Source organism: Jaculus jaculus, chromosome 8 (genome assembly GCF_020740685.1).
Source record: "Jaculus jaculus isolate mJacJac1 chromosome 8, mJacJac1.mat.Y.cur, whole genome shotgun sequence".
NCBI lineage: Eukaryota > Metazoa > Chordata > Mammalia > Rodentia > Dipodidae > Jaculus > Jaculus jaculus.
Window position 1 is genome coordinate 134731044 of NC_059109.1, and position 13763 is coordinate 134744806.

The window sequence follows — 13763 nt, forward strand, 5'->3', positions numbered from 1 at the left end:
GCTTAAGGGAGAGAGGAGGGAGCCGAGAGAACAAGGGACATCCCTGCTCCTAGCAGCCAGTCCCTTCCTTCTCTTCGTCCACGGAGCTGATTCAGGTCTCCAGAATCTGACCTATACTTGCGTTTCATGGACTAGACTCCTACAACGCACCATGTTTGTGCCTGGAGGATTTTTTTTGCTTTTTATTTTTATTTTTATATATTTATATTTATTTTTATTTATATTTTATTTATTTATTTATTTGGTTTTTTGAGGCTGACCTGCAATTCACTATGTAGTCTCAGGATGGCCTCTAACTCCTGTTATCTTCCTACCTCTGCTCCTGAGTGCTGGGATTAAAGACGTGCACCACCACGCCTGACGTTTTTCATTTTTTTAAGGTAGGGTCTCACTCTAGCCCAGGCTGACCTATAATTCACTTTGTAGTCACTGTAAGGAAAGTGTAAGAGAAAAGCAAAAGAGAACACCAGACTTGATCGCTACCGACAGACTGTTTATTAAAGAAACAGCGAAGGGGCAGCAGCCTTCCCGTGGGATGAAGGCTGAAGCCCTGAGTCAGACTGGGGTGTAAGCTTATAAAGAGGATCCTAAGAAAAACAGACTGTACCAGGTACAGTTGATAAGAAAATTGTAGCTGTTTGAGTCCTTGTTCAGAATAGGCTTCTTCAGCCAGGAATGTCTAAGGGAGGGTACTCAGATGGTCTCTGGTCCTTCAAGGGAATGTGGGCTAAAGGAAGTACATCAATCAGAGAAACTCAATAAGGCTGAATGCTTCTGTTGTTTCTTTATTGCCCTCAAGCTTTAGGGATAGTTATTAACTCTTTAGTTCCCTTTAGTTTTCAAGGAAGGCTATTCACCCTTCAGTCACTCACAACAATCCTCCTACCGCTGCCTCCTAAATGCTGGGATTGACGGTGTACACCACCATGCCCGGTAGTTGGCTCCGGTTTTCATTTGTCACAACAGCCCTATGGTTTGCTCCTGCGTTACATGAAGTGTCTTGTCCCTCCAGTCCCTAGTGAATGATGTTCCAATCCAGAACTGTGTCACAGTTTGGTGTCCAGTCCTCAGTTGAATATCTGGTTTGCCCTCAGTACTTTTTTTTTTAATATTTAAAAATACGGACATGCCAGGGCCACTGCAAACTAACGCCAGATACAAAAGGCGCTTTGTGCATCTGGCGTTATCTGAGTACTGGGTAATCGAACCCTAGACGGTCAAACTTTGCAAGCAAGGACCTTTAACCCCTGAGCCATCTCCCCAGCCAGCCCTGTCTCCAGGTTTTGTCTATGTCAATAAAACTGCAATGAACATAAATGTCTTCCTATTTTAGTCTTTTTTTAAATTATTAATTGAGAGCGACACAGAGAGAGAGAAAGAGGCAGATAGAGAGAGAGAATGGGCCCGCCAGGGCCTCCAGCCACTGCATACCGAACTCCAGACGCCTGCGCCCCCTTGCGCATCTGGCTACCGTGGGTCCTGGGGAATTGAGCCTCGAACCGGGGTCCTTAGGCTTCACAGGCACGCGCTTAACCGCTAAGTCATCTCTCCAGCCCATTAGTCTCTTTTTTTTGAGACATAGTCTCATGTAGCTGAGGCTGGCCTTGAACTCCTAACCCCCAGTGTGTTTAATTAACTCTCTAAGGACTTTACACAGTGACCACACTGCTTCATGTCCAGATCATTTAGAGGGCTTCTTCAAACGTGTCAATTTCCCCATGACCTAACATGAAAACAAGTTTTTCAGGTCTCACCATTTCTGTACGGTTGCAGCGGCCTACCTTTGCACTTAGAACCACACTGCAGGCTAGAAGCCTCAAATCCCTTCCACGACCTGAGAACTACATTCACCGGCGCGAGCCCGGCCACGCCCACCGCGCGGCCCCGGGGCGGGGCGGGGCGGGGCGGGGCTGAGCGCAGCCCAGAGCCCCGCCCGCAGTGATTGACAAGCGCCCAGGGGGCCGGGCTGCTAGGCGGAACCGTGCGCACGTTCCCTAGCCCCGCCCGCTGAGAGTGACAAGCGCGGTGGGCGGGGCTGAGCGCACGTTTCCCCGGCCCCGGCCGCCATGATTGGCCAGACCTCCCGGGGGCGGAGCTGAGAGCGCGCCTCTGGCCTGGCCTACTGTCTCGGGCTGCGGAGGGCGGGGCCGGTGGGTGGAGCCAAAGGGGCGCACTCAGCCCTGCGGCCCCGCCCACCCCGCTCCCGGGGCGGGGCCGGGGAGGGCGCGCGTCCCCCGCCCCGCCCTCCCGCCGTGGGCCTCCCGCTCGCTCCCGGGTACCATGGCCGGGCTGCTGGCGCTCCTGGGCCCCGCGGCCAGGGCGAGCGCCGGGGTCCGACCTCGCGCCACCTGGCTCCGGAGCGCTTCCTCCCCGTGCGCCCCGCCGCCCTTGGCCCTGGCCCTGTTCCGCCCCGGGTCCGAAGCCCGGCTGATGCGCACGGCCCGTGGGGACTGCCGCGGCCGCCAGGTAAGCCTCCCCGCCCCGCCCCTGACCCCCAGGTGTCCAAGCGGCCGTGCCAGGGCCAGGCCACGTCCTCCGGCAGGGACAGCTTTGCATTCCAGCTGCCCGAAACCCCTCACTCGGGGGTTCCCTAGAATCCTAGAGGCTGAGGAACAGATCTAATTAGCAGCGGGGGAAACTGAGTCCCGGGGAGCTATGGTGCGCTGCCCAAGGTCAGAGACCCCAGTTTCCAAAATGTGGGCCAGAATTGTGGTGCTCCGAGAGAATCGGAGGGCCCGGACTTGGTGGGAACTTCTCACGGGCCTCGGGGTTGTTGCTTTTCAAGTTCGATCAGGCCTGGGCACCGGGCCCGGGAGGAAGCTTCGCGAGGTGCCCCGTGTGAAACACGTCCCCACGCCGGCTGCTCCGCCCTTTATCCAGCTGGCCGAGGGCTAAGGGAAAAGTAGCTTCCATTCGGATCCGCAGCACGGCCCTAGCGGGTCTCTCAAGCAGCTCTCGAATCTGGAGGTAGCTAGGCGAAAAGTCGGCTCACTAGGGCTGCCAGCTTCGCACGCCTGGTTTGGATGGGCGCCCCTGGGCCTGTGACCTCGAACTCGGTGCCCAGGGCCTCTCAGCCTGTGTGCTGGCTTTTTAGAGGGCGGAAACTAGCACTTTCCCGGCAAGTGTCCAGAGGACCAAGACATGCATCAAACAGGTCTGAGCCCAGTGCCACGTTCTGCCTGGCCTTCCCCTGGTTTTTCATTAAATATTAGTGGGGATTGGCCCCGGGTTACCATGCCCCCACCACTGGAAGACTTCCTTCCTGCCCTCTGCTCTTCAAGGGGCAGGAAGGACACAGCTCCCCTCCTTAGTTCTGAGCACAGTCTGAAGATGATCAGGACACACCAGACTGTCCTCTCGCGATTCTTCTTGGCTCAGCCTAGCTGCCCCTCCTCCGGGAAGCCTTCCCTGCCCACTGTTGGTGCTTTGGGCCCCACCGAGCTTCTCTCAGCCCAATAGGGTGGGCCTTCTCTGCCTTCACTAAGGGCCTCTGGCCTAGCTTGGGTTTCAGCCCCATCCGTGTGGTCCCCAGCCCAGGGCCTGCATATAGACAGGGGTGTGTTTACAGTAGGGATTCCATCAGCTCACTAGTTCAGTAGCCTTGATGAAATGCTGTCTGGCTTACGTGTCTCAGTTTTCTCAACAGCTCACTTCCAAGATAATCAATATAAACTTAATGCTAATAGCTGACGTCTAATTCATAGAACCACACTAGCCAGTGTCACCACAGGAGGTCCATACGCAGGGTCCCAAGCACCCAGGAGCCGTCCCTGCGTCTGCTCTCTGATAGACAGTAGAAGCCAGGTGGGCTCAGAATTGAACAGGAGGTTAGAACAAAAGATGTTCATCTCGAAGGAAAGGTCCCCCAGCAGTCTGGGAAGGGTCTGACCTTGACCCTGACCCAGAAACTCCACCTTCCCTGTCCGTGTTGGGAAGCCAGCTGGGATCTCCAAATGTACCAGGCGTTTAAGTACCTGAGGGATGTTCCCAACTCTGCTTGCAAGGGACCCTGCTGAGCCAGGGAGGGGGAGGGCCATTACACAAGAAGCCTGCTCTGTTCACTCATCACACAAACTGGAGAGTGGAAGCCTCTTGTCACAAGGGCAGGGAGGGAACTCGTAGGCAGTTCTGACCTCGTCCTCCCATGGCTCTGGCTCCCCTTATGTAGATTTGCAGTGCACTCCCCCAGTGCCTCCTGCCCCCCTCCTTGCACTACTGGCTGTTTCCTCCTAACAGATCCCTGGCATCTTAGCCGCTTGTCGAAGCCCATAGGCTCCTGCGGGCTTTGTCTGTTTTGTGCTCTGCTCTGTCCCCTGCGTGAGGAGCACTCGCCCAGAGATAGAAGGAGCACAATGCTGGGCTTGGGTCCCGGCTGTTGACGCTGGTCGCTGTGTCATCGTGGGTGACTCAGTGACCCTCTCTGAGCTCCCAGGGTCCTCGTCTGTTAAGTGGGGTGCCAGGCTCCCGTCTCACAGGGGTGCCGTGAGGACTTCATAAGCTCTTAGGTTCATGGTACGCAGGCCGCTGCCTGGTACAAAGTCAGTGAATATAGTATTTAGCAAATGAATGATAAATCACTCCACGCCGCATGGTCAGCCTTCTTGCCCTTGTATAATAGAGCTTCCCCCCATCCCCTCATTTGGAGACAGGGTCTCATGTATCTCAGACTGGACCTAAGCTCACTATGTAACTGAAGACGACCTTGAACTTCCATCCACCAGTATCTCCTGAGTGTTGGGATCACAGGTGTGCACCACCATGCCTGGTTTATGCTGTGCTGGGGATCAAACCCAGGACTTCACACATGCTGAGCAAGGACTCTACCCCAGCACCCAAATCCAGTGTTACATGCTCTGGGCAGGGCCTAGTGTGTCACAGGTGTTTATAGCAATGCTTCACGAAGAATGAGAGTCTGGGGATGCTCCATAGCTTGTAAGTCACACACAGATTCCTTAGTTTTGGCTTCTTTAACCTCAAGGGTGAGGAAGAAATATGCATGACCCTTCATGTTCTGAAGTGTGGCCATTGCTAATGGAAGACACGTTCCAGAACCTTCTGGCTCTGGCCAACAGGAAATAAAGCCGGCCTCCACCTCCCTTTTGGCTAGCATATGCGTGAGCCCTGCATGCCCATCTGGAGTGGCTGGTAGGCTCTGGCTCTTTCTGATAAATAAGCCCCTCCCTCGTGTGGGCTGCATATGGGACAGCTGCCAGAGCTGATAGGCCAGGCCGCAGAAGCAGCGCCCGCACCCTTGTTAAGCTGGCGACAGTTGAGAACCCCTGACACTTAGCCCCACCAACCTCGATGAGGGAGGGCCACTCTCCACTTTCCAGGCTGGTGGAAGCTGTCTTTGCTGAAGGCCCTTTTGTCTAACTCCCTCTGGTTTGGCAAAAGGCCTTCTTGGCCCCAAAAGAAAAAATAAAAAGCCAGACTTCCAGCTACCATATCTGCAGCAGCTCCTGCAAAGCCCTGGATGGAGCATTCACACAAGACAGACAGTTTTAAAGGTGAACTTCAAAGATGGGGGCCCTTAGGGCTGTGGAGGTGGCCCAGTGGATAAAGTGTTTGTCTTGCAAGCTTGAAGATCTGAGTTCTGTCTGCAGCACCCACAGAAAATGGCAGGTGTGGTGCCATGCACCTGTAATCCCAGCACCGGCGAGGTGGGAATGGGAGGATTCCTGAGGGGCCCTGGCTAGCTAGTCTAGCCTCGTCGGTGAGCTTTGGCCCAGTGAGAGACCCATCTCAAAGGAGGGGATCGGCTCCTGGGGATGACACCCAAAGTTGTCCTCTGACCTCACACACGTGAGCACACATACATGAAATACGCCCACATGCACACTTAGGGAGACCACAGGAGGCCTCGTTGGGTGCTGCTGGATCAAGACCTGGAGGCAACAGTGAGGAGTGGCATGAGCACATCCCGAGCTAGCAGGCGGGCTGGCCCTGCAGGACTGTTCCAGGTGAACAGGGCATGGCTTTATTAGCTGATCACCTGGGAAACAGATGGCAAAGCCCAGGACCCAGGCTCCTCCAAGGCCTGCAAGCGTCAGAGCTGGCACATGGACATGGGCACAAATAGAAGACCAAGCCGGGCATAGCGGCGCACGCCCTTAGTCCCAGCACTCAGGAGGCTGAGGTAGGAGAGGAGTTCGAGGCGAGGCCATCCTGAGACTCCATAGTGACTTCCAGGTCAGCCTGAGCTAGAGAGACCCTACCTAAAAAAAAACATAAAACAAAGAGCAAGCCAGCTCCTCACTGCTCTCCAGGCGCAGCAGTGTGGTGTCTGAGCACGCCAGAGGAGCACGGACGCCTGGTGGGCCTCATCCCACACGGGCTGAGCCAGAGCCTGTGCCCCAGCGGGAGCAAGCCAGCGTGGGTGCAGCGGGGCCGCGCAGCCGCGTGCACAGGGCTCTGCAGGCTGCTGCTCAGAGCACCCACATCACCCAGATGGTCTCCTTATCAGTAGCGAGGCCTGGCCCCACCTGCTGCTGATTCCTGCACGCTCCTCCCCCTACGCCCCGCCTTTGTGGAGTGGCTGTGCGGCCACGCGCTCTGAAAGCCCAGGAGGCAGCGCACCCGCTGTAGGTAGGCTCTGTGACCAGCTGCAACTCACAGGCTGGTGCCCGGACCTGCTGGGCGGGGCTGAGGACTGCGTGAGCCTGTGCTGGAAAGCCCTCTCGTCCGTCAGGAGCTTACACCACCACGCGGGCGTGGCCTTCTTTTTGTTGTTGCCTCTCCTGGGCCCCGCGGGTGGTCAGTGGGTGTTAAATCATCACCCGGCTAGAACGGATTTCTGTGCAGGTCCGCTCTGTGCTTTGTCCGGGAATCAGCCTTCCCTTGATCTGTTTCAGGGCTCAGCTGTAACTCTTGACTCTGGAAGTCAAGAGCCCTGTGTGATTTCTTTCCACTGTCCTGATGGTGGGCTCAGGCTGCACCCTCGTTGCCCTGACCAGATACCTCCCAGAAGCAAAGGCTCACGTGCTGTGTGCGGTCCACCAGGCCGCGCTGGCACGGCGGCAGGAGCCTGAGGGGCTGGTGCGCTGGGCATCGACGGTCAGAAAACAGAGGTGACTGCTGGTGCTTAGCTCTCTCTCATTCGCTGGTTTATCAAGTGCAAGACCCCAGTCCCTGGGACAGGGCTGCCTACATTGGGGTAGATTTTCCCAACTCAGGTAGTCCTCTCTGGAAACACCCTCACACTCGTGCCCAAGTTAATGGCTGCTGGGGGAGGGACAGACATTTTCTTCAGTCACTAGTAAGTTTCCCATGTGCTGGTAAGTAACTCCCCACCCATGCTCATTTCACCAAAACAATAAACTCAACGGACTAAAAAAACAGAAGACATGAAAATAAGAAGGGATGTAGTTTGGAAGGGGAAGGGGGTGTCACTGGGAGGGGACAAGAGAGAGTAATGGGACAAATATGATCTACACATGTTATATACACATATGAAATTGTCCAAAAATTAATTTAAAAATAGATTTAGGGGCCGGGTAGATGGCTCAACAGATGATGGCTTTCGTATGCAAAGCCTGACGGCCTGAGTTCAGTTCCCCAGGACCAACATGAAGCCAGATGCACAAAGTAATGCATGCACCCAGAGTTTGTCTGCAGGGGCAGGAGTCCCCAGAATGGCCATGCTCTCTGTCTGCCTCTCCCCGCCCCCCTCTAAAATAAACAAATAGGACTAGAGAGATGGCTTAGCAGTTAAAGTCTCTTGCTTACAAATGCTGATGGCCTGGGTTCAATTCCCCAGGACCCACATCAAGCCACATGCACAGTGGCACATCCATCTGGCGTTCGTTTGCAGTGGTAGGAGGCCCTGGTGAGCTCATTCTCTCTCTCTCTCTCTCTCTCCCTCTCCCTCTCTCTTTCTCAAATAAATTGATAGACCCAGAGGTGTATCTCCTGAGTGATTCCAGTTAACCACCATAGCTCTACCTCTGAAGACTTTGGGCTGATTACTGGGGCTCTGCGAGCCTGTGCTGCCACTCTGGGAAGCAAGGAAAGAACCGACCTCAGAGGTGCGCGGGGGAAGGAGCAGGCGGAGAGACCACATCAGAGGCTTGCTGAAAGCACTCAGGCTTGTCTGCAAGCCCTGGTGTTTTGGTCCTCTTGCCACTTTAACAGATGGCCGCACACATTTATTCTGTCACTGTGCCTGAGGTCAAAAGTCCAAACTGTGTCTCACTGGGCTAAGGTCACAGTGACAGCAGGGCTGATTTCTTCAAAGATCCCGGAGGAGCTGGGCATGATGGCGCACGCCTTTAGTCCCAGCACTTGGGAGGCAGAGGTAGGTGGATCACCACGAGATTGAGGCCACCCTGAGACTACATAGTGAGTTCCAGGTCAGCCTAGACTAGAATAAGACCCTACCTTGAAAAACTGTAAAAGTTAAGAAAAGATCCCAGAGGAGAATCCTGCCATGCTTTACACAGCTTCTAGAACCCTCCATGGCTGAGGTCCTCACATCCATAAGCCAGGAGTCCAGCATCTTGTGCTCACAGCCTCTGAGCCTGTGTCACCTAGCCCCCTCCTTTGCCTCATAAGGACTTTTATGGTTTCACTGGGCCCAGCCAGAAAATGTAGGTTAATATCCCAACTCAGGAACCTTAGCTGGAGCACATCCTCCAAGTCCGTTTGTCACAGAGGGTGACATGCTTGCAGGTTGTGATCTTTGGGCCATGCTGTAGGCCACACCAGGGACTAAGGACAGTTATTGGCACCTCCATGGGTAGGAAGAAGAGCATCATACAGTGTGTGGTAAAAATGCCTTGGCAGGCACGGTACTGTGCACCTTTAATCCCAGCCGTCAGGCAGCTAGCTGCGGGAGAGGAATCACCAGACCAGCCTGGGCTAGAGTAAGACTGCTTCCCAAACCGAAAACCAGGGCCGGAGACGTGGCTCGGCCACCAAAGGTGCTTGTTTGCAGAGCCTGCTGGCCCAGGCTCAGTTCTCCAGTGCCCATGTAAAGCCAGGTACCCAAGGTGTCCCATGCATCTTGTGTTAACAGTAAAAGGACTGGGGGCACTCATCCAATCTCTTTCCTCACTAATGTTCCCCCCCCAAAAAAACCCTGGGGTTTAACCTCCCCTGTCTCCTCTGGTTTGAACACAGGACCCTGGCAGAGTTGCAGCCACAGGCAGTGACACCAGCGCCGCAGAGAAAAAGCAGAGCAAAGCACAGCAGCTGAGAAAGGTGTTCCAGGAGTACGGGGCCGTCGGCGTGTCCCTGCACATTTGCATCTCGCTCGTCTCCTTGGGCATCTTCTACATGGTGGTTTCAAGGTAAGATTTTTTTTTTTTTAACTAACATTTTCTATTTATTCGTTAATAAAAAAGTGCATAGTACAAGCCCTTTTCCCCACTCCAAATACTCAGTATCAAGGTAAGATTTTGTTTGTTTGTTTTTCGAGATAGGGTCTCACTGTAGCCCAGGCTGACCTGGAATTCACTGTGTAGTCTCAGGGTGGCCTCAAACTCACAGCAATCCTCCCACCTCTGCCTCCCAAGTGCTGGGATTAAAGGCGTGTGCCATCACGTCCAGCTCAAGGTAAGATTTTTGATAGTATTAATTTTGTACTGGGTAGCTGAGTTTTTGATGGTATTAATTTTGTACTGGGTAGCCTCATGAGGCTGAGGCAGGAGGATTACTGCAAGTTAGAAGACAGTCTGGGCTTCACAGTGAGACCTTGTCTTAAGAAAATCAAAATAGGGTTGAGGAGCGTTTACAATACCGTCTTACAGGCCCAAAGCGCCCTTAACATGCATGACCTCACGGTGGGTGACTCTACCTACACAAGATCTGCAATCATAGGAGGGGAAATTGATGACTTCAAAATAGAAGAGAGACTGGTCGGAGAGGGGGATGTGAGAAAAGGAAAAGGGAGGGTAGTGGGATTAGGATCATGTTTTCTCTATGTATGGAAGTTGTCAATGAAAAGAAATATTTTTTATTTTTGGTTTTTTGAGGTAGGGTCTCACTCTAGCTCAGGCTGACCTGGAATTCACTATGTAGTCTCGGGGTCTCAGGGTGGCCTCGAACTCACGGTGATCCTTCTACCTCCCCTCCCCAAATGCTGGGATTACAGGCGTGCGCCACCACACCTGGCTCGAAAACTTTTTTTTTAATCAAAGTAGGGAGCCTGGGTAGACAGCTCACTCGGCAAAGTCCTTGCCGCACAGGCTGAGATGAGGACCAGAGCCGCCTCCCAGCACGTGCCATGGAGAAGCTGAGAGTGCTGGCACGCGCCTGTAACCCAGGGCTGGGGAGGCGGCTGGCTAACCCGTCTAGCTGAACCACTGAGCTGCAGGTTCCGTCAGCGACCCCGTCTCAAAAACTAAGGGGGGGGGGGGGGCTGGAGCAGTGGCTCAAGCAAAGGCACTTGCCCGCAAAGCCTAATGACCTGGGCTCAGTTCCCCAGTACCTTTGTAAAGGCAAGTGTGCAATGGGACACCTGCATCTGGAGTCCATTTTCAGTGGCTGGAGGCCCTGGCATGTCCATTCTCTTGGTCTTTCTCCCTCCTATCTCTCTCTCTCTCTCTGCTTGCAAATAAATAAATAAAAAATATTTATTTTTTTAAAAAGGTGGAGAGCAGTTGAGGAAGAACCTGACATTGGCCTCTAGCCTCCAAGCACACATGTGCATGTGCACCCACACATACGCATAGGACTGGAGATGGCTCAGTGGATAAGGCGCTTGCCTGCAAAGCCAAAGGACCCAGGTTCAGTTCCCTGGGACCTATGTAAGTCAGATGCACAAGGGAGCGCATGCATCTAGAGTTCATTTGCAGCAGCTGAACGCCCTGCCGAGCCCAGTCTCTCTATGTGCCTATTTCTCTCAAGTAAATAAGCAGAAAGGCAGCATAATTCATAATTGTTTCTTTACCACTGTTTAAGTTGCTGTGTGAGCAGATCGTGGCGAGACACCCCTTTAGTCCCAGCACTCACGAGGTCGAAGGCATGAATCATGAGGTTTGAGGCCACCCTGGGCTGCAGAGTTCCAGGTGGGCCTGGGTTAGAGACACACCCTGCCTAGGGAGGGAAAAAGAAAACAAGGTTCACTATGAATGAGAATGTGCTGAGCCTGTCTACCTCTCGTCCTGTGTAAATACACCTCAGTCTTAGCGCCAGCTCCATTTCCTTGAATGGTGACCGCAGTCGCTTTCCTCCCCCTTCCTCTCTGTCCCCAGCGGTGTGGACATGTCTGCAGTTCTGCTCAGACTTGGATTTAAGGAGTCGCTGGTCCAGTCCAAGACGGCAGCGGGCACGAGCACCTTCGTGGTCGCCTACGCGCTCCACAAGCTCGTGGCGCCCGTGAGGATCAGCATCACCCTGGTGTCCGTCCCCTTCGTGGTCAGATACTCCCGCAAAGTGGGCCTCTTTAAGCCTCCAGCCACCAAGCCTTGATGACCCTGCAGCTGCCAGCGCTCCAGTGACGTGGGTTTGGGTGGGGGTGGGGCCAGGGAGCTAGCCGCTGTGTTGTGGAAGATTCATTTTACCTTTGCTGGTCAAAAAAACAGGTTTTTTTAAAACAACTATAAATTTTTTTCCTTTTAAGTTTTATTAGGCCTAACCTTCATAGGACACGTACATACCATAGGATGTCAGCCAAAGGGCTACATGAACTTACAACCAGGTCTGTCATCTCAGCCGCTCGGGAAGCTGAGGCAGGATTGCAAGTGCAAGGCATACTTAAAACTCCAGAGCACGTTCAAGGTAGTTTAAGCAACTTAGCCAGACCCTATCTCAAAATAAAAGGTAACCAGAAGGCCGGAGACATGAGCAGGCAGTAGAGCTCTTGCCCAGCATACACAAGGCCCTAATTCAATTCCCAGTCCAGTGGATATCTCCAAACCAGACCCACAAATGGTCCTTCTGAGCCATGAAGGGAGTGGGGTCTGTCTGCAAAAGCCCCAGGGGGTTAGCCTTTGCTCAGGTTCTTAAAACGCGATGAATAATTCAACTGGCTCTTCAAACTCCCCCTCCTGGTTCGTAGGCCACAGCCTGCATTTTAGCACGCAGCTTTCTGCAAGCAGCTGGCCAGCATTTAAGAGAGAACTGTGCAGTTCATAAACGTAAATGAGCCTCGACCCTCCCTTCACGTTCAGCATGCTTGCTTTGCAGGAAGAAAACCAAGGCATTGCTGGTGTCCTGACTCTGAAACACCTTCAGATCTGGATGTGAGGGGTCTAGATGGCTTGTCTGAAATGTCACTTAAACAGGTCCTGAAGCCTGTGAATGCCAAAAATCCCAGTGAACCTAACCTTGGAGGGTCAGCTTCGCTGTCTCCAGCCTCTGGCGCTCTACGCAGTCACTGGGCATCACTTCTAGTCGCACTGCATACAGCACACCACAGGAGATTAAGTAGCACTTGTTCTAAATGGAAATACAGGCTTTGCAGGGGTAGGGGGTATAGGAAGGTGCAATTAAATCTCCCAAGCCAGTTGTGCCCAAGGAAGGTGTGAGGGAGGAGAGCACGGAGACCCAAACAGTCGTCCTCCTCCAAGCAGTTAGAGGAACTCCTCGGGGAATCAGCTGCCCACTCCCTCCAGACCTTGCTGCACTCTGGGGAACCAGTCTGTAGGTTCACCTGTCTACTCACCTGCCCAGCCCAGGGACTGCACTCATCTCTCAAGCTCGGTTCTGTGAACATTACTTTGACAATCTGAAAATTACTGTTAAGTGGCCAAGGACATGTTACTGAGATCTGGTAGCTGACAGTTCTAGCTAACTGTTACCTATGCCAGGCACGTCAGTTAAACATTGAAAAGAACTTTTGTGGGACAGATCTTTCCACAAAATTTTCTTTGCAGTTAGCCCACTGTCAGAAGCTTTTGAGATCTAAAATTAGAATGCTTTTCTGTGAACTGAACCCTAGGATGAGAGAGATGCCAGTACCAGTGCTGGGCAGTGTCTCCCGTGGACCAAACAAGCCTCTCAGCTTGTGTTTAAATTGCCATTTTAGTTTCAGAATCCTGACCCTCATCTATCCTAGTTTCCCATTTGGGGTCCCTAGTAACACCTATGCAAAAAAAAAAAAGTATGTATGTATGTGTGTGTATACACACACATACTCTCTCTCCCTCTCCCCCTTTCCCCCCCCCCCTCTCTCTCAAAAGACAAGCAATAAGACAAATCCTAGTCAACAGCCATAGCCCATCTCATGCGTCCCAGCCCCTCCACTCCTGTGGCCAGTAGCCAAGATAACTTGCGATGTCAGATCAGGGAAATAAAGCATTGTGTGAACTCACCAGCAAGATGCATCTACAGTTTTTAATGGAACTAGGGGAAACTATTTTTAAAGTGCTAAGCTATTGCTGGCCTCTGATTTTTTAGTCTGACAGTGAACAGCTTAGATTCTATGAAATAAACAAGTTTGTTAAGCTTCCGGTTGTCTTCTTTGGTCGGTCCCGACTGCTGCTCGTGAACAGCACTGCGTGAGTGGAGGGCAAAGGTGCCATTACAGCGAGTTCTCTGGGCCTTTGTGAATCTGCAGGAGACGTCCCAGGCTCACCCAGCGTCCACGTAGTCGCGCCACAGAAACTGCACGGTCCGTGGGCTGTTCCCACTTCTTGACTATCAGGGCTGGTGCGCTTCAGAACTGGGGCCCAAAGCTCACTTGTCCCGGGGGCGGAGGGGCTGACCTTTGCAGCTCACTGGGTTTTGAAATTGCACCCTTCTGTCAGTGTTTCTTCACACCAGCCACTTCCAGAGTTTTGACCCATCTGACATCTAAAATTTGCCATGCAAGTTGTTCATGA

At 53.1% G+C, this 13763-nt stretch overlaps 1 protein-coding gene across 1 annotated transcript; it reads left to right on the plus strand.

Moving 5' to 3' along the window:
* The first annotated feature begins 2280 nt into the window (after positions 1-2280).
* Positions 2281-13387, plus strand: Fam210b (family with sequence similarity 210 member B). Its single transcript, XM_004663846.2, has 3 exons — positions 2281-2466; positions 9118-9287; positions 11193-13387. Exons 1-3 carry the CDS (start codon positions 2281-2283, stop codon positions 11407-11409), a joined length of 573 nt encoding a protein of 190 aa, XP_004663903.1. The 3' UTR covers positions 11410-13387.
* Positions 13388-13763: the final 376 nt, after the last annotated feature.